Genomic DNA, 23,085 nt, shown 5'->3' on the forward strand with positions numbered 1-23,085 from the left:
AATAACCTAAATAATCAGAACAATTGAGCAACATTAACAAAGCTGAGGACATTCCACTACCTGACTGAAGAATAAACAATCAAGCATCATAATTTTGGCAGAAAACAGACGTAAAAACAATGAACCAGAATAGAAAGTCCAAAAATGATTTGATGCACTTACAGCCAATGATATGGAGCAAAGAGCCAAAAGCAAATGGTAGAGGAAAAAAGGATTGTCTTATCAACCAGTGTTGGAAAAAGCATTTATCATTATGCAAAAGATTAAAATTACATCCATGTATTTCACTGTTGTCCTAGTAAGGGTTACAGTTGCAATGATGAAACACCATGATCAAGAACAAGCTGGGGAGGAAAGGGATTATTTGGTTTATGCTTCATCATCACTGTTCATCATAAATAGAAGCCAGAATAGGAACTCAAACAGAGCAGAAAAAACAAACAAACAAACAGGAGCTGATGTAGAGGCCATGGAGGAGTGCTGATTACTGATTTGCTCCTGTGACTTTCTCAGCCTATGTTCTTATAGAACACAAGACTATCAACCCATCAATGGCCCCACCCACAATGGGATGAACCTTCCCACATTAAAAACAAATTATAGACCAATCCTATAAAAGTGTTTTCTTACTTGAGGCATCATCCCATCTGATGACACTAGCTTGTGTCAAGTTGACATAAAAGTAGCCAACTAGTTGAATGCCAACTCAAAATACATTATATTTAAATTTAAGTCATGATATCATGATACACATGAACTTTAATACTTTACTTTTATCTTCAGTTTTCTCCCTTTTAAAACCTATAGAAACAAGTATTCAGTACTTATCAGTGTACTTAGGTTCTTTGGCTCTTGGATCTCATTTTCTATGTATTACTGCTATTTTTATGGCTATACAGTATTTCGTCTTATATCTCCTCTACTATTAATAGACAAACATTCGCATTGTTTTCTCTTCTTTTGTATTACAAATACAACTAAGTAAAACTTTTAAATATTTCTTGGAATAATATGTATGATTGTGTTAAATGTGTAACTATGAGTAGAATTGCTATAATTTATCATAAACATAGTACATTTTAGCAAATCGTGCCAGAATATTTTTTCTTATTTGTTATACCAACTTGCTTTTCCTCATAAGCATAGGAAATTTGCTTCTGTTGTGCACCTAGTTTTTCTCAGTCCTTTTATTTAGGTTTAGCATACCCAGACATGTTAATGGGTTATTATAATTTTAAGTTGTTTTGTTTACTGTAAAGAGGTTGAGCAAACTTTCAAATGGTTGTTGACTGTTTATACTGCCTACTTGTAAAGTGTCTGTAAAGACTTTTGTCCATTTTCTTCTTGTCCATTATCTGTATTATTTTTAATGCTGTTTGTTGATTGTTCAGAGTTTTCAAGGTATTCTACATACTAGTACTTTTTTGGTTGGCCACATTGCTGATCTCCCATACTCTGACTTGCCTTTTTATATCTTGGAGAGTGTACTCTGATTATCAGAGATCCATGAGTTTAATTGTAAATCCTCCAGAGTGTGGCAGCCCTGGAACTCTGCTGTCTTGTGGTATTGTTTGGTGAATAGAAATTAGATATCTATGAGACACTGAAAGGACAGAGACATAGTCACAAAAATACCATGTAGAAAAGGAAAAGTTAGTCACCTTCCATTTTAGACTATTTTCTTTACTTCGAAACACTAGAGGCTGGGCACTATATTTAGAAATAGATGTATTTAGCTCCCACTGTTATAGATTCAAGAGCATGGCATAATCATCTGTTTAGCTCTGGATGTACTGTAGGATTACAGATGGCAATGTGAGTGCTTGTGTGGGAGTGCAAATGAGCATAGCAAGAAGCCAGCCATTCAGGGACTAGGCTCTCTGTCTCTGTCTGTCTCTGTCTCTCTGACACACTCTCTCTCTCTCTCTCTCTCTCTCTCTCTCTCTCTCTGTGTGTGTGTGTGTGTGTGTGTGTGTGTGTGTGTGTGTGCATTTCTTTGTGTGAGTACAGGTGCATGCTTTCAGAGTGGCACAGAGTAGTGCGGAGACATTGGATGACTCTACTTTCCTTCCACATTATTTGAGGCAGAGACTTCTTTTCACAGCTATCTGTGACATTTTCCAGGGATTCTCTGCTCTCCAACTTCCATGTTGCAATAAGTGCACACTATTGTGTCTGTCTTTTACAGGGGTTCTGTGAATTCAAGCCCATGTTTTCATTCTTGAACAAGTACTTTACATACTAAGCCATCACCCTAACCCTTGTATTATTCTATTTCTAACACCACTCTCTCACATAAATTAACTGGTTTGCCGTGAAACCTACAATCATCCTTTTGTGGGCAAAATCCCTACTAATGATTGCACTTGGCCACATGTCTCAAAGAGCCTATCTATCAATTTACCATCCAAGGAGCAAGCATATAGCACATGAAATGGTGAAGGATGAAGTAAACTGTAACCTTTATTATATGGATTAGAAAAGAAAGGTGGACCTTAAGGACAACTGAAATTCTACAAAAAAAAAAAAAAAATTCTGTATGTCTTTAAATACATACTTTTATGGACTGGTGAGATGCCCCAGTAATGGTTAAGAGCATTTGCAGCTCTTCCAGAGGGCCCAGGTCAATTTTCACCACTCACATGGCAGCTCACAACCATCTGTAACTCCGGTCTCACAATATCTAATAACCCCTTCTGGCCTTCTGAAGCACTAGGCATGTTCATGTGATACACAGACATACATGCAAGCACAACACCCACACACATAAAATAAATAAATAAATATTTTAAAGTAAAAATAAAATAAAAATGTACTGACACTTTCATCTTCATGAAAGTGGCCATCTTCATACAGCAGAAGATATCTAACCAGTTTGTGGTAGAGTGAGAGCCTTTAAACTAAGATAAAAGTATGAGCCCAAACAGGCACTAGCCTAAAACTTTTGGAGGCAAAGGTACAGATTGGTTTTGATCTAGGTGCCCCATGAATTCTCTCCAAGTTACTAAGTCTGAAGTTTTACAATGAAGGCTGTCAGAATATGTTGTTACTTAACAACATTATGAATAGCACAGCTTCATCAACTTTCTCCTAATACAAGTGGGAATGTGTGTGCTAGAGAGACAAAGACAGTAAGACACGCAGAAAGATCAAGGAAAGAGAGGTTGAACTAAAGAGCCTACACAACATGCACTATGATATGGATATTCTGCAGACATACTGAAGCAAAACTTCAATATAGTAAAAGCAAAGGAAGAACCTGAAATGCTCAGGGAGAAAGCATATTGAACATAATTTTAATTAAAGTAATGATGAATCCTTTAGTATTTTGAAGGAATTGAGAGTTGCAATCTATCTATGTGGAGAACCTTGCATGCAGTTAGATTTAATGGCAAAATATGATTTTGTAATTATAATATGAAATAGCTTTCATTTTCCATAGCAGACTTTTCTTGTTTGAGGATGGTTTGTACTCTCTGTGGAACATGCAATACATTCATGTCATGCAAAGCTGGATAACTGAAATATCACGTGATCTCAGTGTACAAGTCAGTCAGCCCTTCATGAATCTGTATTTACTCACCCCCTTTTTTTGAAGTTTGTTTATCAATATAGGGGAAGGTTCTAGAACTAATATTTGAGGTTTTTCTCTGATGATCCAGGTTCTTTGTAGAATTTTTTATACATTTTTGTACCCAAAATGTTCTGTGCCAGACTCTGGGAAGAGGGAGAAGATTGCCCACTTTCTGTTCTGACAAGAAATTTTATTTATCCTGAATAATCTTTTAAAATACACAGTAAAGAAGTGATTGCAAATTTTGTTTTCTATTTACACTTACTTTGTGAGGACATCCTTACTGGTAATCTGACAACATTGATTAAGTGTATACTCACTGGAGTGCTGAGAATATATAGCAGTATATTTTTGATAATTAGCTATGGAATATGACATTTGTAAAAGTCTCTTCATAGTGAGAAATACTGATAGTTGGACCCAGTGCTATTGATATAAGGATCTGTACTTTATATTTAACTTATAAAAATAATATTTGATTGATTAAAGCAGCTTGTTTCTATTGATTGTGTTTCACTTGAATTTTCTAATTTTTTTTTTTTTTTTGTGTGTGTGTGTGTGGTGTCATTTTAGAGGTCAGAGCCCAGCGATTGCTGAATTCAACTTACTCCTGAAAGCTCATACACTGGAAACTTATGGGGTGGATCCTCACCCATGCAAGGTAACTGCCTTACACAACAGAAATCATCACAATTAAAATCATCATTTTGTCCAAAAGAAAATTTTTGGCATGTAGGCATGGCAGAATACCCTGAGGAGATTTATATAGCTATAGCACAACAGTGAGAAGTAGGCTATGGTCACATATTTTTTCACATGATAAGGTCTGTGCTAGAGACCTAGGAATGTTCACTAATAGCTTTAGAGTAGCCACATTTTCCAAAATTACTATGTACAGATTTATTCATCTAATGGTTGATTTACCTCAGAAACTGAGACTCTTCAAACAAGTTTCCTTTCAAAGTCCTTTACCAACAAAAATGTAGGCTTGAAGCCATCCTTTACAGATTTTCTTTCAAGCCCATCTCTATATTTTGTGCCCACCTAACCACAGTGTCACTGCGCACCATAGGTCCCATGGATAGGCCAGGCTAGGACTCAAGTAAGGAAACTTTATTGTAATTTCTGTCTTCTATTCCAGACTCTCCAGATTACTCTTTTTTTTTTTTTTTTTTTTTTGAGACAGGGTTTCTCTGTGTAGCCTGGGCTGTCCCAGACTCACTTTGTAGACCAGGCTCGCCTGGAACTCACAGAGATTTACCTGTTTCTTTCTTCCAGAGTGCTGGGATTACAGGCATGCACCACTGTGCCAGCTTCAGATTTATTTACTCTGAGTACTGTAGCAGTCTGCACACAGGAATCCTTCCTCCTATCCCACTTTCATTTCCTGGGAACTTTACATTTTGGTGCAGATCCAGTGCACTCCTAGTTTATTTCTGCAGCCCTTTCAACCTTTCTTCCAGCGGATCTGTTTCTTAGTGATATCTACCTACACACAGAAACAGTCTGTACTACATACCCCACAGCCACTGCCCATGGCTAGGATCCTGAGCGTGAAACAGAAAACACAGAATGTAACACCCATCCAGGAAAGAAAAAAGCAGGCATCTCTACCAGGACTACTTCAAATATTATAGCTCCATATGCTTAGATTTCAACATAAAAACACAAATATGAACAAACGAGATAATATGCCTCTTCCAGAAGCCTGCAACCATATTGCAACAGATCATGAAAAATTTAGCATTTTAGGTGAAATATTTGACAAGGACTTCAAAATAGCAATTATATTAATGCTTTAATGAAGATTGTAAAAACAGAAACAGATCAATGAGATCATGAGCACAACTCAAGACATGAAAGTAGAATTTGCCAAAGAAATAAAAACACACACACACACACACACACAAACAAGCAAAAGTGAAATACTCATGAAATCAAACATAAAGCTCAGATGGGATGCTTACCAATAAATGAAAAGGATGCTAAAATCTGAAGGAAAAAACAGACCAAGTGATATTTAACAGCACTGCAATTGTAATAACACCTGACTTTGCAGTAGAAACTCTGAAAGCCAGATAGACCCAGATGGATGTTCTACAAACTTCAAGAGACCACAGATGACAGAACAGACTACTATACCCAGAAACACTGTCAATCAGAACATTCCATGATAAAATGAAATTTAAGCAATTTCTATACCTATCCATGTCTACAGTAGGGCACTAGAAGGAACAGTTCAGTTTGAAGGTGTTGACTACACACAAGTAATAAACAATCCCAGAAGTCAATAAAAAGAGAGAAAACCTACATCACAAAAACAAAATGCCTGGAATTAATAGAAATGATAATTAATAACTCAATCTATTAATGATCTCAATTCCCCAGTAAACAAACATATTAGATTCAAAACAATATCCAGCTTTCTGCTACATCCAAGCAACATCTCTCACCATGATTGACAGATATCTCCTTATGGTAAGAGAGAGAGAGAGAGAGAGAGAGAGAGAGAGAAAGAAAGCATATTCCAATCATGTGGAATCAAGAATTCAGCCTATATGTCATATCAAATTTAATCAGAAGAGCTAGAGAAGAACACCACATATGCACTAAATGAAAAGTCCATAAAGAAGAGGTTATAATTCTAAAGGTTCATGTACCAGACCTGACAGCACCCAAGCTCATGAAAGGAACACTACTATAACTGATTTCACATATTGACCCTAACACACACTATTAATAGTGGGTAGCTTCAGTACTCCTTCTCTTCAACAGTCAGATCATCCAGACAAAAACAAAACACAAAAATGCTATTATAAAATACTGTTATCCTCAAAATAAAACCAGAAACACTAAATCTGTTAAAAGAAAAAGTGGAGAAGAGCCTTGAACTCATTGGCACAAAAGACAACTTCCTGAACAGAACACCAACAACACAGGCTCTAAGATCAACAATCAATAAATGGGACCTCACAAAAATGAAAAGCTTCTATAAAGCAAAGCACACTGTCATCAGAACAAAACGACAGCCTACAGACTGGGAAAGGATTTTCACCAACCCTATGTCTGACAGAGGGCTAATATCCAGGATATATAAAGAACTCAAGAAGTTAAAAAGCAACAAAATCAAGTAATTCAATTAAAAAATGGGGTATAGAGCTACACAGAAAATTCTCAATAGAGTGATATTGAATGGCAGAGAAAACACCTAAAGAAATGCTCAGCATCCTTAGTCATCAGTGAAATGCAAATCAAAACGACCCTGAAATTTCACCTCACACCTGTCAGAAAGACAAATGGGATTCTCATCAGGGAGGGAGAAAACAGGAAACAGGGACAGGAGCCCACAGCTGAGGGCCTCTGAAAGCCTCTACCCAGCAGGGTGTCAAAGCAGATGCTGAGACTCATAGGCAAATTGTGGGCAGAGTGTAGGGAATCCTATGAAAGAAGGGGGAGATAGATGGACCTGGAAGGAACAGGAGCTCCACAAGGAGAGCAACAAAATAACTGGGCACAGGGTTCTTTTCTGAGACTGATATTCTAACCAAAGACCATGTATGACGATAACATAGAACCCCTGCACATATGTAGCCCATGGCAGCTCAGTATCCAAGTAGGTTTCCTAGTAATAGGAACAGGGACTATCTCTGACATAAACTCAATGGATGCCTCTTTGTTCACCTCCCCCTGATGGGGAAGCAGCCTTACCAGGCCACAGAGGAAGTCATTGCAGGCCACAGAGGAAGTCCTGATGAGACCTAAAGGACTAGGGTCAGATGGAAGGGGAGAAGGGCCTCCCCTATCAGTGGACTTGGAGAAGGGCATGGGAGGAGATGAGGGAGGTAGAGTAGATTTTGGAGGGGAAGAGGGAGGGGGCTAGAGCTGGCATACAAAGTGAATGAACTGTAATTAATAAAAAATATAAATTAATTTTAAAAAGTAAAATACCATTATAAATCAAGTTGTCCTAAAAGACGTCTATAAAACATTATACCCAAACACTAAAAAAATAAAACACACTAAAAATCTTTCTTTACAGTGGCTGATGCGCTTTAGCCAAAATTGACCATACATTAGTAAAAAAAAAAAAGCAAGTCTCACTACTGAATGAAAATTACATCAAGAACGAAATTTAAACTTTTCAGAATTGAATGAAAATAAAAACACAAATGAAATCTACAAAACATAAGGCAGCTCTTTCTTTCTTTTTTTTTCTTTTCAGGAGATTGTAATTTAATTACAATGTTTGTTTCTTCCCTTTCCTTCCTCCACTCCCAATATGCCTCTTCCCCTCTCCTTCAAATTTATGGCTTCTCTTTTTTTTAATAATTGTTATCACATACACACACACACACACACACACACACATATATGCATATATTCTTACATATTCCTGATATACTTATGTATGTAGGTATAACCTTTTTATTACATGTAATGCTCTCTATATGTAGGCTTTCATGGCTGACCTGTTGGCATTTGGCGACCAATTCATGCATTCTTCCCTAGGGAAGACCTCTTCTTCTGTTTCCAGTTTCCTGAATTGCCATTTATTATTTGTATAGGGTCAAGGAATTTTCTATGACCAGTTGGTCATGATTTTTGTGTTGTCCTTGTTCGACTCACATTTGGACAGTCATACTGGGAAAGATTTTATGGGTATAGCTTCTGGTATTACTGGGAGACACAATCTCACAGCAAACTACCTGATACTCTGTTTCTTAAAATACCCCACCCCACCCTTGCTTCCACAATATTCCCTTAGCCTTAGGTAGGAGAATGTTTTCTAGCTGTATCCATTGGGATGGGGCTCTCCAACTCTACATCTTGATTGGTTGTGGGTTTTTTAGATTTTTTTTATTAATTACACTTTATTTATTTTGTATCGCCCCCCCCCGTAGTTCCCTCACTCCTCCTCTCCCAATCCTTCCCTTCCTCCTGCTTCTCCACGCATGCCCCTCCCCAAGTCCACTGATAGGAGAGGTCTTCTTTTCCTTCCTTCTGATCCTACTCTGTTAGGTCTCATTAGGAGTGGCTGCATTGTCTTCCTCTGTGGCCTGGTAAGGCTGCTCCCCCCTCAGGGGGATATGATCAAAGAGCAGGACAATCAGATTATGTCAGAGGCAGTCCCTGTTCCCATTACTATGGAACCCACTAGGAGACTAAACTGTCATGGGCTACATCTGTGCAGGGGTTCTGGGTTATCTCCATGAATGGCCCTTGGTTGGAGTATTGTCTCAGGGAAGACCCCTGTGCTCAGATTTTTTGGATCTGTTGCTCTTCTTATGGAGCTCTTGTCCCCTCCAGGTCTTACTAACTCACACTTCTTTCATAAGTTTCCCTGCACTCTCCTCAAAGGTTGGCCGTAAGTAGCAGCATCTGCTTTGATAGTCTGCAGGGCAGAGCCTTTCAGAGGCCCTCTGTGGTAGGCTCCTAACTTGATCCCTGGTTTCTCCTTCTTCTGGGCATTTTATCCAGAGTTCTCCCTCTTGATTAGTTTCTTTAGGTGTACAGATTTTAGTAGGTTTATCCTATATTATGTGTATATGAGTGAGTATATACCGTGCGTGTCTTTCTGCTTCTGGGAAAGCACACTCAAAATGATCTGGTTGTGGTTTTTGTACTGGTCTCCATCTGTTAAAATTTAAGTTTCCTTAATGATAGGTGAAGGGAACACTTAATCTAGGTATGAGGGCAAACTTTTATAGATTGTCATTAGGTATAATGCTGGCTTAGTAAATTAGTGGTTGTAAATTCTCCTCCAATAACCGTGATTTCACTGGCACACAGAAGTTAGCTAGGTTTCTAGTATGAGACATAGTCTCCCTCTTCTTGTGCAAGTCTTTAGTCCAATTATGAAGTTGTTAGTTGGGTTGGTGAGATAGTTCAGTGGTTAAGAGCTCTGGCTATGGTCCTGAGTTCAATTCCCAGCAAAATTCCAAGGAAGAAAGAAAGCAAGGAAGGAACGAAGGAAGGAAGGGAGAAAGAAAGAAAAAGAGAGAGAGAAAGAAAGAAGGAAAGAAAAAGAAAGAAAGAAAGAAAGAAAGAAAGAAAGAAAGAAAGAAAGAAAGAAAGAAAGAAAGAAAGAAAAGAAAAGAAATCGGATTGCCAAGGTATGCATGTTATTCCTGCACAGGTCATAGACATTATAGCTAGGACTGTTGGTTTCTTCACTTCATTTGGAAGTATCTTTTGTTACCTTTTGGTATTATGAAACTTCGTCCTCAAAGAGAGGGCTTTCAGGTCAGTTTCAGCTCAGAGGTCTTTGAGCCCTGTTTCTGAAATGCATAGTGTCTTCAGCAATAGAGGGTATTACTTTCAACCTCTGGAGTTAACCAAAGACAAAATAATAGGCTATGGTTTGGGAGTCTCTTGGACATCCCTGGCCATCGAGTTAGTGTAACATGTTACATCTACATAAAATTATATTAATTTTTCATTGTAATCTTTGAAATGGAGAAAGGTGAAGAGAAAAAGAAACATTTAAGTTATATTAACTGAAAGTGTTTGTTGATCTTTTTCTTTTTTCATATTATGTGACATTTCCACTAGGATGAAACCTAAACAATTTTTGTCAGAATCACCTGTACTCTAGCTCAGAGCTTCAGATTCTTTCTGTGTCTCTTTCTGTCTGTATGTCTCTCTCTCTCTCATTTTTTCTCTCTCTCATGTGTATGAAATATATATTTGGTAAGTGTATACTTGTATGTGCTTACATATGGAGGCCCAAGGCAAACCTTAGATATCCTTCATTAATTTCTCTGTACCTTAGTTCTATTAGAAAAAAATCTCTCTTCTCAGACAATTAGGAGTAGTGCTAACCTCAAGACCCAGCTATACCACTCCTAGGTACATACCCAAAATTTGCTCAAGTACACAACAAAGGACATTTGTTCAACCATGTTTGTAGCAGCTTTATTTGTAATAGCCAGAACCTGGAAACAACGATCCAGAAATTGTGGTATTTTTACACAATGGAATACTACTCAGCTATCAAAAAGGAGGAAATCATGAAATTTGCTGGCAAATGGTGGGATCTAGAAAAGATCATTCTGAGTGAAGTATCCCAGAAGGAGAAAGACAAACATGGTATATACTCACTTATATAGACCTACAAGATATGATAAACATAATGAAATCTACACACCTAAAGAAGATAATCAAGAAAGCAGACATGGGCGAAGATGATCAATCCTCATTTAGAAAGACAAATGGGATGTGCATTGAATGTATGACAGGAGTCTACCGCAAAAGGCATCTGAAAGACTCTAGCTAGCAGTGTTTCAAAGCAGACACTAAGACTCATAACCAAACCCTTGGCAGAGTGCAGGGAATCATATGAAAGAAGGGGAGTTAGTATGATGTGGAAAGGATAGGAGCTCTACAAGGACCAAATATATCTGGGCACAGGGTCTTTTCTGAGACTGACACTCAACCAAGGACCATCTATGGATATAACCTAGAACTTCTGCTCAGATATGGCCCGTGGTAGCTCAATAACCAAGTAATTTTCCAAAGTAAGGGGAACAAGGTCTATTTCTAACAGGATCTCAAGGGCAGGCTCTTTGACCTCCCCACCCCACCCCCAGGGCAGGAGCAGTCCTGTTAGGCCACAGAGGAGGACTTTGCAGCCAGCCCTGAAGATACCTGATAAAACAGGGTCAAATGAAAGGGGAGGAGGTCCTCCCCTATCAGTGGACTTGGAAAGGGGCAGGGAGGAGACCAGGGAGGGAGTGTGGGGTTGGGGAGGGAATGAGGGAGGGGGATACAGCTGGGACACAGAGTTAACAAAATGTAGCTAATAAGAAAAACAAATTTTAAAAAAATGAAATAAAAAAAAAAATCTCTCACTGAACTCAAAGCTTATTGATTTGGCTAGGCTGGTATTTTAAATTATCCTTCCTTATTCTATAACCAAGGTTAGGTTTACAGCTACACATTATTATACCTAGATATTTTTAAATGACGGTTTGGGAATATCAACTCAGATTTTTATACTTGAATGGCTGGCACTTTGTGAATTTAGCTATCTCCCAAGGCATATAATTTTTCTTTTCTCAATTTTGCAAGGTACTGTTGTATTCATATTCTCAAGAAATTATTCATGCAATCAATATTTTCTTCCCTGCATTTTAACTATGTATCAACCAAATAATAGCACTAATTCTAGGCTGAGTTCATGTCAAACTGAATATTAAAAATAAATTTAGGAGTTATTCTTTGAGCAATTACATTTACCCAAACCAAGTAAGCTTATTAGCTAAGTACTAGATCTGTAATTCTCAGATCAGTGTGCTCATCATAAGCACTTGGAAAACTTTATAAATATCTGCTTGCCCAGATCTTACCCAACCTCTATTACTTCAGGCTCTGTGAGCATGGATGCCAGGCTGGAGTACTGGGATCTACTTCCTTCTATTGATACATGCATTGTTTTCTGCCTATACAATTGTTTTATGGTATTTCCCAGATGCCTCTAGTAATGATATAAGATGATATAAATATGTTTATTTCATTTGATGGCTTAGAATCTTTCCAGAAATGTTATTCCCTCTGTTTATTTTCTTGTTTAGAAGCTGTCTGGATTTTTGTTTTATTTGTTGACCTATCATTATCTATGAGTTGCTTAGAGTTTCAGGTTTGGTTGTAAGTTAAGTAGGTTTTTTTTTTTTCTGGTGATTTTTATACTGATATTGCCAGAAATTCTGCATGTGGTTGAATCACTTGGGCTAAATGCTCAAAGTGTTCATTTCATTGTATTAGAGAGCTAATGGCAACCAAGAACCAGTTTGCTGGCATTACAGAGAAGACCCAGAGCACAAGTAACTCAAAACTCTAGAAAAGAGAGCATTTGAAAGAAATCTGTGTGTTTTTATATGATTCCTTCTAGGGCAAGATGTCTATTTCCGGAAGAAAAACAATACATAACTCTAGATTTTTCCCACAGTTTGAAAGTCATGTTCTTGAAAATTATATCTTAAACACTTAATTTATGGCTGTAGTTTCTGGCCTTGATTAGAATTACCCAAAGATGAAGGAAAATGAGCATGTAAGTTATCGTTTATATTTCTTAATCCAAATAGTTCTTTATTTTTATTTCTTTAGGATTCAAAAGGTGCTACAGCATTTTTAGGATTCACTGCTGCAGGTTTTGTGGTATTCCAGGGAAATAAAAGAATCCATTTGAGAAAATGGTAAGTACATCTTTAGAAAAATGCCTAACCTTTTTTTCTTAATCTTCTCTCCTTTCTTGTTAGCATAATTTTTTTTTCTGGCACTGTCTGGTAGATTCCTAGTTAGCTTTAACTGTCACCTTGACACAAATCTTAGATATCTCTGAAATCAGTGACTCTCTATAAGGAATTTTATCAATAAAAACTTCATTAACCCACAGGCATATCTGTGGGTCATTTCCTTAATGACTAATTGATGTAACATGGCCTATTGCCCACTTTGGTTTTAAGCATCTCTGTGTAGGTAGGCCTTGTCTATATAAGAAAGATAGCAGAACAAGCCATTGGAACAAGCAAGCAGTGTTCCTCCAGGATCTCTGCTTCAGTTTCTGCCTCAAAAGAAGTATACTATATTTAAAAAAATAAGCAACCAATCAGCTTCCTTTGAACAGGGGGTCTAGGTCCTCACCATGCATGTTCCTTAGTTGGAGTATTGGTCTCTGGAGACTCCCATGTGCCCAGGTATTTTGGCTCCGTTGATCTCCTTGTGGAGTTCCTGTACCCTCCAGGTCTTCTATTTCCCTCTTCTTCCATAAGGATTCTAGCACTGTGCCCAAAGCTTGGCTATGTATCTCAGTATCTCCTTCCATACCCTGGTGGGTTGAGTCTTTCAGAGATGCTCTGTGCAAGGCTCCTGTCCTGTTCTGTGTCTTCTCCTACTTCTGATGTCTATCTTGTTTGCCCTTCTGAATGAGGATTAAGCATCTTCCCTAGGGTCCTCCTTGCTGTTTATCTTCTTTAGAACTATAGATTTTAGCATATTTACCCTATATTATATAGCTAATATCCAATTATAAGTGAGTATATCATATGTGTCTTTCTGCTTCTAGAATACCTCACTCAGGATGATTTTTTTCTAGTTCCCACCATTTGCCTGCAAATTTCATGATTTCCTTGTTTTTAATTGCTGAGTAGTACCACAATTTCTGTATCTATTCCACCTTTTGAGGGACATCTAGGTTGTTTCCATATTCTGGCTATTATGAATAGAGATGCTATAAACATGGTTTAGTAAAGGTCCTTATTGAAAGGTAGGACATCTTTTGGTTATATGCCTAGGAATGGTGTAGCTAGATCTTGAGGTAGCACTATTCCTAATTTTCTGAGGAATGCCAGACTGATTTCCAAAGTAGTTGTACAAGGTTGAATTCCCACCAGCAATGCAGGAGGGTTCCCCTTTCTACACATCTCCAGCATGTACCATCCCTTGAGTTTTTGATCTTAGCCATTCTGATGGGTGTGAGGTGAAATCTCAGGGTCATTTTGATTTGCATTTCCCCAAATGACTATGGACGTTGAACATTTCTTTAAGTGTTTCTCTGTCATTCGATATTCCTATGTTGAAAATTCTCTGTTTAGCTCTGAACCCCATTTTTTAATTGGATTACTTTATTTGTTGATGTTTAACTTCTTAAGTTCTTTATATATCCTGGATATTAGCCCTTTGTCAGACATAGGGTTGGTGAAAATCTTTTCCCAGTCTGTAGGCTGTCATTTTGTTGTGATGACAGTGTCCTTTGATTTCAGAAGCTTGTCAGTTTCATGAGTTCCCATTTATTAATTGTTGATCTTAGAGCCTGTGCTGTTGGTGTTCTGTTAAGGAAGTTGTCTCCTGTGCTAATAAGGGCAAGGCTCTTCTTTTTCTCTAACAGATTTAGTGTGTCTGGTTTTATGTTGAGGTCTTTTATCCACTTAGACTATAACTTTGTGTGGGGTAATAAATATGGGTCTATTTTCATTTTTCTACATGCAGACATCCAGTTAAACCAGCACCATTTGTTGAAGATGCTGTCTTTTTTTTTTTTTTTTTTTTTTTTTTGCATTGTATGATTTCGTTTTCTTTGTGGGTTCCCTAGTAAAGGATACAGGGGCTGTCTCTGCCATGAATTCAGTGGCTGACTCTTTGATCACCTCCCCCTAGTGGGCCCAGCCTTGTCAGGCCACAGAGGAAGATGATGCAGCCAGCCTTGATGAGACCTGATAAGCTAGGGTAAGATAGAAGGGGAGGAGGTCCTCCCCTATCAGTGGACTAGGGAAAGGGCATAGGGGAGAAGAGGGAGGCTGGGTGGGACTGGGAGGAGATAAGTAAGGGGGCTGCAATCGGGATACAAAATGAATAAATTGTAATAAATAAGTATATAAATAAAATTTTTAGAATAAAAATGGTACCAGGAGTAGGAACTTGCTATGACACACCTAAACATGTTGGTTTTAGAAAAGATTGTTATAGGTTTTGACGTTATGAGCCACAGAAGAGATTGAGTGTTTAGAGCTTAATGGGATTTCCTGTGGGAAATTGGAATATAATGCTGAAAGCGACTATATTTCTTTCAATAATGGTTTGACTTGTGAAATTCAGACAGAAGAGAAGATTCTAACAGGGTTGTTTGTATGATACTTTGTTTTGAGACTCCGGAAGGGAAACCTTGTTTGCTTTAGTGGAACAATTAATAATGCTTACCTAAGACAGAAAAATCAGCTGTATTAGTAAGACCACCATCACTGAGGTGAAATCTTCTAGAAAATATTTCCTCTGGATCAAAACACTGAAGCTGTGGGCCAAAGAAAACTCTAATCTAAAAGCAAAACATGTTAATATGTAAGATTCTTCTAATCATATTGTTATTGAAGTCATAAAAATGTCATGAAGAACAGCTCCGGCTTGGTACTATGTGGCAGGTCCAGAGTCCCTGCAAGAAGGTCTAGGAATAGTACAATCCCAGTTAAAGGATTGAAGGGGTCATGCAAAAAACTGAGACTTGATAGCATCTGGCTGGATCAGCATTCCTGTAGAGAAGCCCAGGGTCTATCAGTGGCGTGGGTGCAAATTCCATGACCATCAATGACCTCCAAGAGCAGTGGCAAGTATAGAGGAGAGCATGCTGAACCTCTATGTGTGCTCCTGATTGTAGAGCTGGAGGGATGGGACTACTTGAGACCTCTGGAGCCCAAAAGATCATGAGTAAATTCCAGACATTGAACCCTGAGCTATTACGGAGTTTGGGTTTGATAGGATACAGTTGTTCTTGTGTTGTGGTGAGTTTTTGTTGTTGTTGTTGTTTGTTTGTTTTTAGAAGTAAGACACTGTCACATATTTTGGAGTTTACAGGAGCCAACAGTAAGTCAACAGTAAGCTTACTAGATTTTTAAAGAGAACTTTGATTTTTAAACTTTGGAATTTTAAAAGACCACATTGGTCTATTTTCTTAGAAGTAAGACTGTGTTTTATATTGTGATGTGACCATGAGATCTTAGGGACAAGGTAAAGTTATTTTTTAACAATAATAGGTTTTTGTTAAGTTAAAAAGTTAATAATTTTGTTGTTAAGTTTGTTGTCAGCTAGTTAATTTTTTCAACTTGACCCAAAATTCTAGTCATACACAGAAAGAAAACATTCTCAGTTGAGAAATTCTGTCGAATTGGTCTATGAGCATGTCTGTGGGGACATTTTCTTTGATAATTAATGTAGAAGGGTCTAGCTTATTCTTAATGGTGCCACCTCTGATTGACGGGCCTGGGCTGTGTAATGTAACTGAGCAAACTAGAGGAGCTAGCCAGTAAGAAACATTCATCTGTGGTCTCTGCTTCAGTTTCTGCCTTTAGGACCCTGCCTTGAGTTCTTGCCACACTGACTTCCCTTACCTGTTGCGTATAAGTGTAAATGAAATGAATCATTCTGCACCCTTTCCCCATAAGTTTTTTTTTGTTTTGTTTGTTTGTTTGTTTGTTTTTGTCATGGTGTTTATCACAGCAACAGAAAAGCAAACTATAATATCTGTATGAAAACCTAAATTGAGAAATGTCCTAGATCAGAGTGGCCTGTGGACATTTCTGTTGGAAATTTCTTTGACTATTAATTGGGATAAGAGGGAGTAGCCAATTGTGGACAGCACCTTCTCCTAGCAACTAGTTTCAAACTATGATTCCTACGATACTGATTGGCTTATAAGTAGATTTCTTGTTTGCTGTTTGCTGTATGGAATAGAGTGATGTGCTGCCTTCAAGTGTCTGCCTTGAGTTCCTGCCTTAACTTCCCACAATGATGTATTGTGTCCTGGAGCTGTAATCTGCAAAAAATTTTTCTTTCCTTTGGTCAGAGTATTTTTTACATCAATAGAAATAAAACTAAAAAGGTAATAACAATTTATCTTTTAGCTTCATGATAGGTAGATTTACCACATGCAAAGAAAAAGCAGAATTCTAGTAGGCTTTCAAAGAAAATCTACACCCAATAGTTCTTAAATCGCCTTCTCCTGAGGGGGAAACAGCCTTGCCAGGCCACAGAGGAAGACAATTCAGTCAGTCCTGATGAGACCTCATAGGCTAAGGTCAGATGGAAGGGGAGGAGGACCTCCCCTATCAGTGGACTTGGAGAGAGGAATGGGAGAAGAGGGAGGGAGGGAGGATGGGATTAGGAGGGAAGGAGAGAGGGGGCTACAGCTGGGATACAGAGTGAATAAACTATAATTAATATAAAAATTTTAAAAATACTCAAAAAAAATGGAAATATGGAATGCTTCTAAACCCCTCCTATTAAGCCAGTATTACTCTAACATCAAAACCAGGTAAACACACAAGCTCACTCTGTGTGTGTGTATGTGCCAATATTCCTGATAAACATAGATTCAAAGACCCTTAATCTTTACAAATTGAATGTAGGCATGTAACAAAAGGAATATGTCTTATGATCAAGTTGGCCTTATAGTGATACTAGTTCAACATATGTAAGATATAAATGTAATAAACCATATAAAGGGACAAAAAAATATAAAAATAACATGATTTTCCATAGAAGCAGAAAAATAAAAAGCTTTGACAATACTTAACATGCCTTCATAACAAAAAACGTAGAACAAGTAGGAATATAGAGAATATTTTCCAACATAATAAAGGTTATGTCTGACAAACCGACAGCCAACATCATCCTAAATGAAGAAAATCTCGAATCAGTTCCATTAAAATCAGAAATGGGAGAAGACTGTCCAGTACCCCTACTCCTTATCAATAATGTGACTGAAGCATTAGCTGGAGCAATATGGCAAGAGAGAGAAATTAAAGGGCTAGAAATAGAAGAACATTAAGTCAAATTATTCCCAACTGAAAACTATATGATTTTATACCCAAGAGGTACCAAAATTCTACCAGAAAAGTTGTAGAAAATATGCATAATTTCATCAAAGTATTAGGATACATAATTAGCTTAACAAAATTCACTAGTCTATATACATCATTAATAAGCATGCTGAGAAAGAGAACATGGACACACTCCTATTCCCAACTTCTCAAGTAAAATAAAATATTTAGAAAATACCTAACTAAAGAGGTGAAAATCCTCTGCAATGAAATCTGTGAAGAAAGACAATGAGGAAGAGACTAAAAATTAAAGACCTCCCATGATTGGGGGTTTGCAGAATTAACGTTGTGAAAAAGACCTTTCCAACCAAAAAAAAAAAAAAATTTACTAGTTCAATGCAATTCCAGTCAATATCCTCCTCTCATTCTTCAGATGAATAAATTAAAATTTTCTTCAAATCTATTCTTCAAAAACAAAAGACCCATAATAGCTAATCCTAGATTAACACTTGTCTCTATGCATTCTGCTCTTTTTAAGTGCTAGGTTAATCTGTCTCAGACCTCTAACTTTTATATAACGTATTTCTACTATACCATTGATTTTTTAGTCAGTCATACTTTCAGTCCTCCTTTGTACCCATTTGCCCTCTTCTTCCAAAATTAGGAATCTTAGAAGTCATTCATAAATTCTTTAGGTCTCAATGAATTCATTCATAAAATGGGTATTGGTTGTATATGTCTGTCTTAGAAAGGGTAAAGGAGTTGGAGGAGGAACAAATGCAATGTTTGTAATAGTACTTTGGAAATCTAGTGAAATTTGATAACTATAAATTGTTTTATGATGTTGCTATTTGGTTTTCTTCTCTAGATTTTCAGCATCTGACAAAGAAGCTCCAATGTGTTTACTTCAGTCAATTCCAGGGTAGATACCATAGCTATTCCAATTTAGTTTGGGAAGCATGGGTAACTTGAAGACTGCCCTCATTCTATCCCAGGACTGCAAAAGTCTTGGAGGATGTTATATACTCAGGTTTCCAACATTACTTGAGACCTGGGCTGGTTTGATTAGAAGCTGCTTCACCTAAATACAGATTTATTTCATGTCTTTCCCACTTAAATCTCATTTTGTGGAGGGGTCATTTGAAACTTGAAGGTGAATAGTCTTTGGAGTATTTGTTTCTGTTTTCATTTCTTCAGGTTGCCTATGTTACTGGTACTGTGTTCATGTGGATCTCATCCTTCCTGGCTTCTTCTTAAACATATTTGTTTGTTATAACCATTCATCTTGCTAAATCAAATTTTCTTCTCATGTAAATCTTGTGTGTTTTTTAAAATCCAGCTTTATTCCAATTTTACAAATTCTTCGCCTAAATTGAAACAGATGAATAAAGCATCACTGTTTCTTTTCTCATAGGAAAAATGCACATGCAATAGAACTATTATAGAAATTACAAAAAAAAAGAGATTTTTAAAACCCTTCTTTTCATTATCAAGGAAATGAACATGGACCTACATTCAAAACAGGTTTACATCAAATAACCCTTTGACGTAAAAACGAAAGTTGTCTTTTTACCATAAATTTTTTGAGAATTTTAATGTGAACAGGAGTTATTCTTTTGAAAATTTGCAATGCAGTATATGTTATTCCTGGAGATGGATGGAGAAGAATAGAAAAAAAATAGATACCTTGAATCCCTATTATACTACTAACATTCTTTCTATTTTGCAAAGTAAGCTCACCAATTGATGTTTCAGTTGCTAATGTTACAAATAATTCAGAACCTCTTAAATAAACGATGTATCCTAACTGTATAAAAATGAAATAATTTTGAGCTTGCAGAGTATCAACTCTTGGGAAGAAAATTGCTATGTACTTTAACTTAGAGACCTCCATTCTCAATAGACCATCACTGATGATAAGAAAATATTTTGGCATTTGTGAGTCAGATAGATTTACATGGAAGAGACAAACACCCTATTTATCTATAGGTGTTTGGTTTTTTTTTGTTTTTTTTTTTTTGTTTTTTCCTTCTTACCCACAGACTTTCTTTTCTTAGGTCAGATGTCTGCAAATTGAAGTTTGAAGGGAAGACATTTTATGTGATTGGCACCCAGAAAGAGGTCAGCTGCTGATTTTTATAATTATTTGTATGTGCATGTGCAAGTGTGTGTGTATAAGAGAGATCTAAGAACAAAATAGCTTTCAGGATGATTGCCTCCAAAGAGAGTACCTTCGAAGACTGGGAATAATGGATGCTATTTTGAAAAGACTTTAGTGCTAGATAAGTTAGTAGTAATCCACAGGTAAGAATAAAGTAAGTAAGCAATATTAACTGTATGTAAAAGATTAGGATAAACTTTGTTCATTAAATATAAAACATAGATGCTCTCTATAAATCTTTGTCTAAATTACAGATAAATAAAATGAAAGAAAAATACTTATAAAACTAGGCAGTAATTAACACTAGATAACGGGGTATAGAGTGGTTAAGAGCACTGCCTGCTCTTCCAAAGGACCCGGGTTCATTTCCCAGCACCCACATGATAGCTCACAACTGTCTCACAATTGTCAATTCCAAGGGATCTGATGCCTTCACACTAATGCACGTAAAGTTAAATAAATAAAAAATAAAAATAAAAAGTATTATGGCCACAGTATATAGTCCTAAGTGGTTTTTCCCCAAGAGTTTTTAACAGTCATGCCATATAGTTTGTGGGTTCACCAAGGAATGGACTTGGTGGAAGGCTATTGCCAAAATGTTGAACCCTAAAGCTAGGTCTGACGTTTGCTCTTTTTCTTGACCTTTGACATCAACTCAAATGTTCTTCCAGTATGGCAAGTAATTTTTAGATTGATCAAGAATTGATAGAGAGGTAGGTAATACCTGGAATATTGGTAAGCTTTAATCAATCGGTTTTGTGTAGCATTTAAATAGATTAGTAATGTCTGATGAGTGAGAAAAAAGCCATGTCATTTCAACTCTAACAAACATTAGTTGTTTGTAACAACATTAGTTGGAGGGGTTGCTGCAGAGAAGGCTTGATGGGGAAAGTACTAACTGTGCAACTAACATGATTTTAGTGTGGATACCCATCACCTACATAACACTCTTACCCCAGTCGTATGTGGAGAGCTATCTCTAGAGCTTGCTGGCCTTCCACTCTAGCTGAAATGGTGTACTCCAGGCTCAGCAAGAGACTATTCAAAAAATAAGTTGGAAAGTGGTAAAGGAAGATACACAATATCAACCTCTTGCCTCCAGACAAGAATGCATGAACCTCCCTGCATGTACATATTTTAAAAACTGTAATAGGATACAAATACCTTAATAAAAAGCATGAATAATATAAATTGTGTTTAATGTGCCCTTTCTTGTTATTTTTTATTAGAAAAACGCTGTCTTGGCATTCCATACGTCAACACCAGCTGCCTGCAAACATTTATGGAAATGTGGGGTAGAAAACCAAGCCTTTTATAAGTAAGACTCTTGTTTTCATTTGATTATAGGTTTTTAAAGCACTCATGGATCCCTTTGTGCCTTGGCAATGAATGTATATTCATTTTTTAATACAGCTGTTTGTATTCTATTTAAATGTTTTATTTATTAAATGTTTATTTATTAAAATAAATCTGCAACATAATATTTCATCATGTATACATCTGATAGAGGATTACTGTCTAGAATATTCAATAAACTAAAAAAATAAAATTAACAACCCAATTAAAACTGTGCTATTGAAAGAAACAGAGAATTTTCAAAGAAGAAATTCAAAGGCTAAGAAGTGCTTTTTCTCCTTTTTTTTAAAAAAAATATTCTTTTCTCATGTAATACAATCCTACCACAGCCTTCCCTTCCTTCACTCCTCCCAGTCTCTTCCCCTCCTCTCTCCACCAGATTCACTGTTTCACTATTTCCCTTCAGAAAAGAGCAGGCCTCCCAAGGAGAGCAACTGAACACTGTACAATAAGATGCAATAATCCTAGGCACAAACCCTCATCAAGGCTGGATGAGGCAATCCAGTAGGAGGAAAAAGCTCCCAAGAGCAGGCAAATATCAGAGATACCCTAATTCCCATTGTTAGGAGCCACAGAAACACCCCAAGCTAAACAAACACAGCATAGATTCATAGGACCTAGTATAGACCCATTCAGGCTCTGTGACTGCTGCATCGCGTCCCTCTCTCAGAGCCCTACTTAGTTAATTCTGTGGGCCATGTTCTTCATGGAGCTATCCTGCAGCCCTCTGGCTCCCAAAACGCTCCTCCCTTTTTTCCATGGGGTTCCCGAGCTCCACTTAATATATGGCTGTGAGTCTCTGCATCTGCTCTGTTGGGCTAGCATTGGTTTCTAGGCCATCCAGCTTCGAATTCCTGGCCATCCAGATAGTGTAGGACATGGGCTCCCTTGTGGCCTGGGCCTTAAGTTAGACCAGCCTTTGGTTGGCCACTCCCACAAGCTCTGAGCCACATTGCCATAGAACATCTTGTGTCCAGAACAGGTTGTAGATGAAAGGTTTTATGGCTGTGTTGGTGTCCCAGTCCCACCGCTGAAAGCCTGGTTACAGCAGATGACTGGTTTAACTAAGATGTAAGTGCTCAACATCCTTAAGCTTTAAGGAAATGAAAATAAAAACTATTTTATCTCATCCCTGTCAGAATGGCTAAGATAACAAAGACAATATATTCTAGGGAGGGTACAGAGTAAGGGTAATCTTTACTTATTCTTGGTGGTAATCAAAACTCATGCAGACACTATGGATATCAATGTGTAGGTTCCTCAGAAAGCTAGAAACATCTACCATACGATCCAGCTATATCATTCCTTGGCATGTACCCAATGCAGTCTATTCTACTACATGGATACCTCCTCATTCATGATCATTGCTACTCTATTTACTTTGCTGGGAATTAAAAACAGCTTAAATGTACATCAAACGATAGACAGATGATGAAAATGTGGTACAAATAAATAATGGAATTTCATTCATCTATTAAAAATAAAAGTTGTGAAATTCAGAGATAAGTAAATGAAACTAGAAATATATAGTGAGTGATGTCACTAAGAAACAGAAAGACAAATAATCTGTTTTTAACAATGATCTCTTTCACAAGGTGGTTCCTTGGTATTTCCTTCCAAGTCATATACAGTGACATGGTGGGATTTCTTTACACCTCTGACCTATGGCCTCGAGGAATCACTATAAC

At 37.2% G+C, this 23,085-nt stretch overlaps 1 protein-coding gene across 4 annotated transcripts in view; it reads left to right on the top strand.

Moving 5' to 3' along the window:
• The window catches only part of Frmd3 (FERM domain containing 3), a 178,977-nt gene that overhangs the window by 114,765 nt on the left and 41,127 nt on the right, over positions 1 to 23,085 (top strand). For all 4 annotated transcript variants that reach the window (XM_060365719.1, XM_060365722.1, XM_060365721.1 and 1 more), the window contains 4 exons: positions 4,148 to 4,235; positions 12,680 to 12,768; positions 19,938 to 20,001; positions 21,271 to 21,359. In XM_060365719.1, coding sequence (XP_060221702.1) covers positions 4,148 to 4,235; positions 12,680 to 12,768; positions 19,938 to 20,001; positions 21,271 to 21,359 — 330 coding nt within the window. The remainder of the gene's footprint in view (positions 1 to 4,147; positions 4,236 to 12,679; positions 12,769 to 19,937; positions 20,002 to 21,270; positions 21,360 to 23,085) is intronic.

Source organism: Meriones unguiculatus, chromosome 12 (genome assembly GCF_030254825.1).
Source record: "Meriones unguiculatus strain TT.TT164.6M chromosome 12, Bangor_MerUng_6.1, whole genome shotgun sequence".
NCBI classification, from domain to species: domain Eukaryota; kingdom Metazoa; phylum Chordata; class Mammalia; order Rodentia; family Muridae; genus Meriones; species Meriones unguiculatus.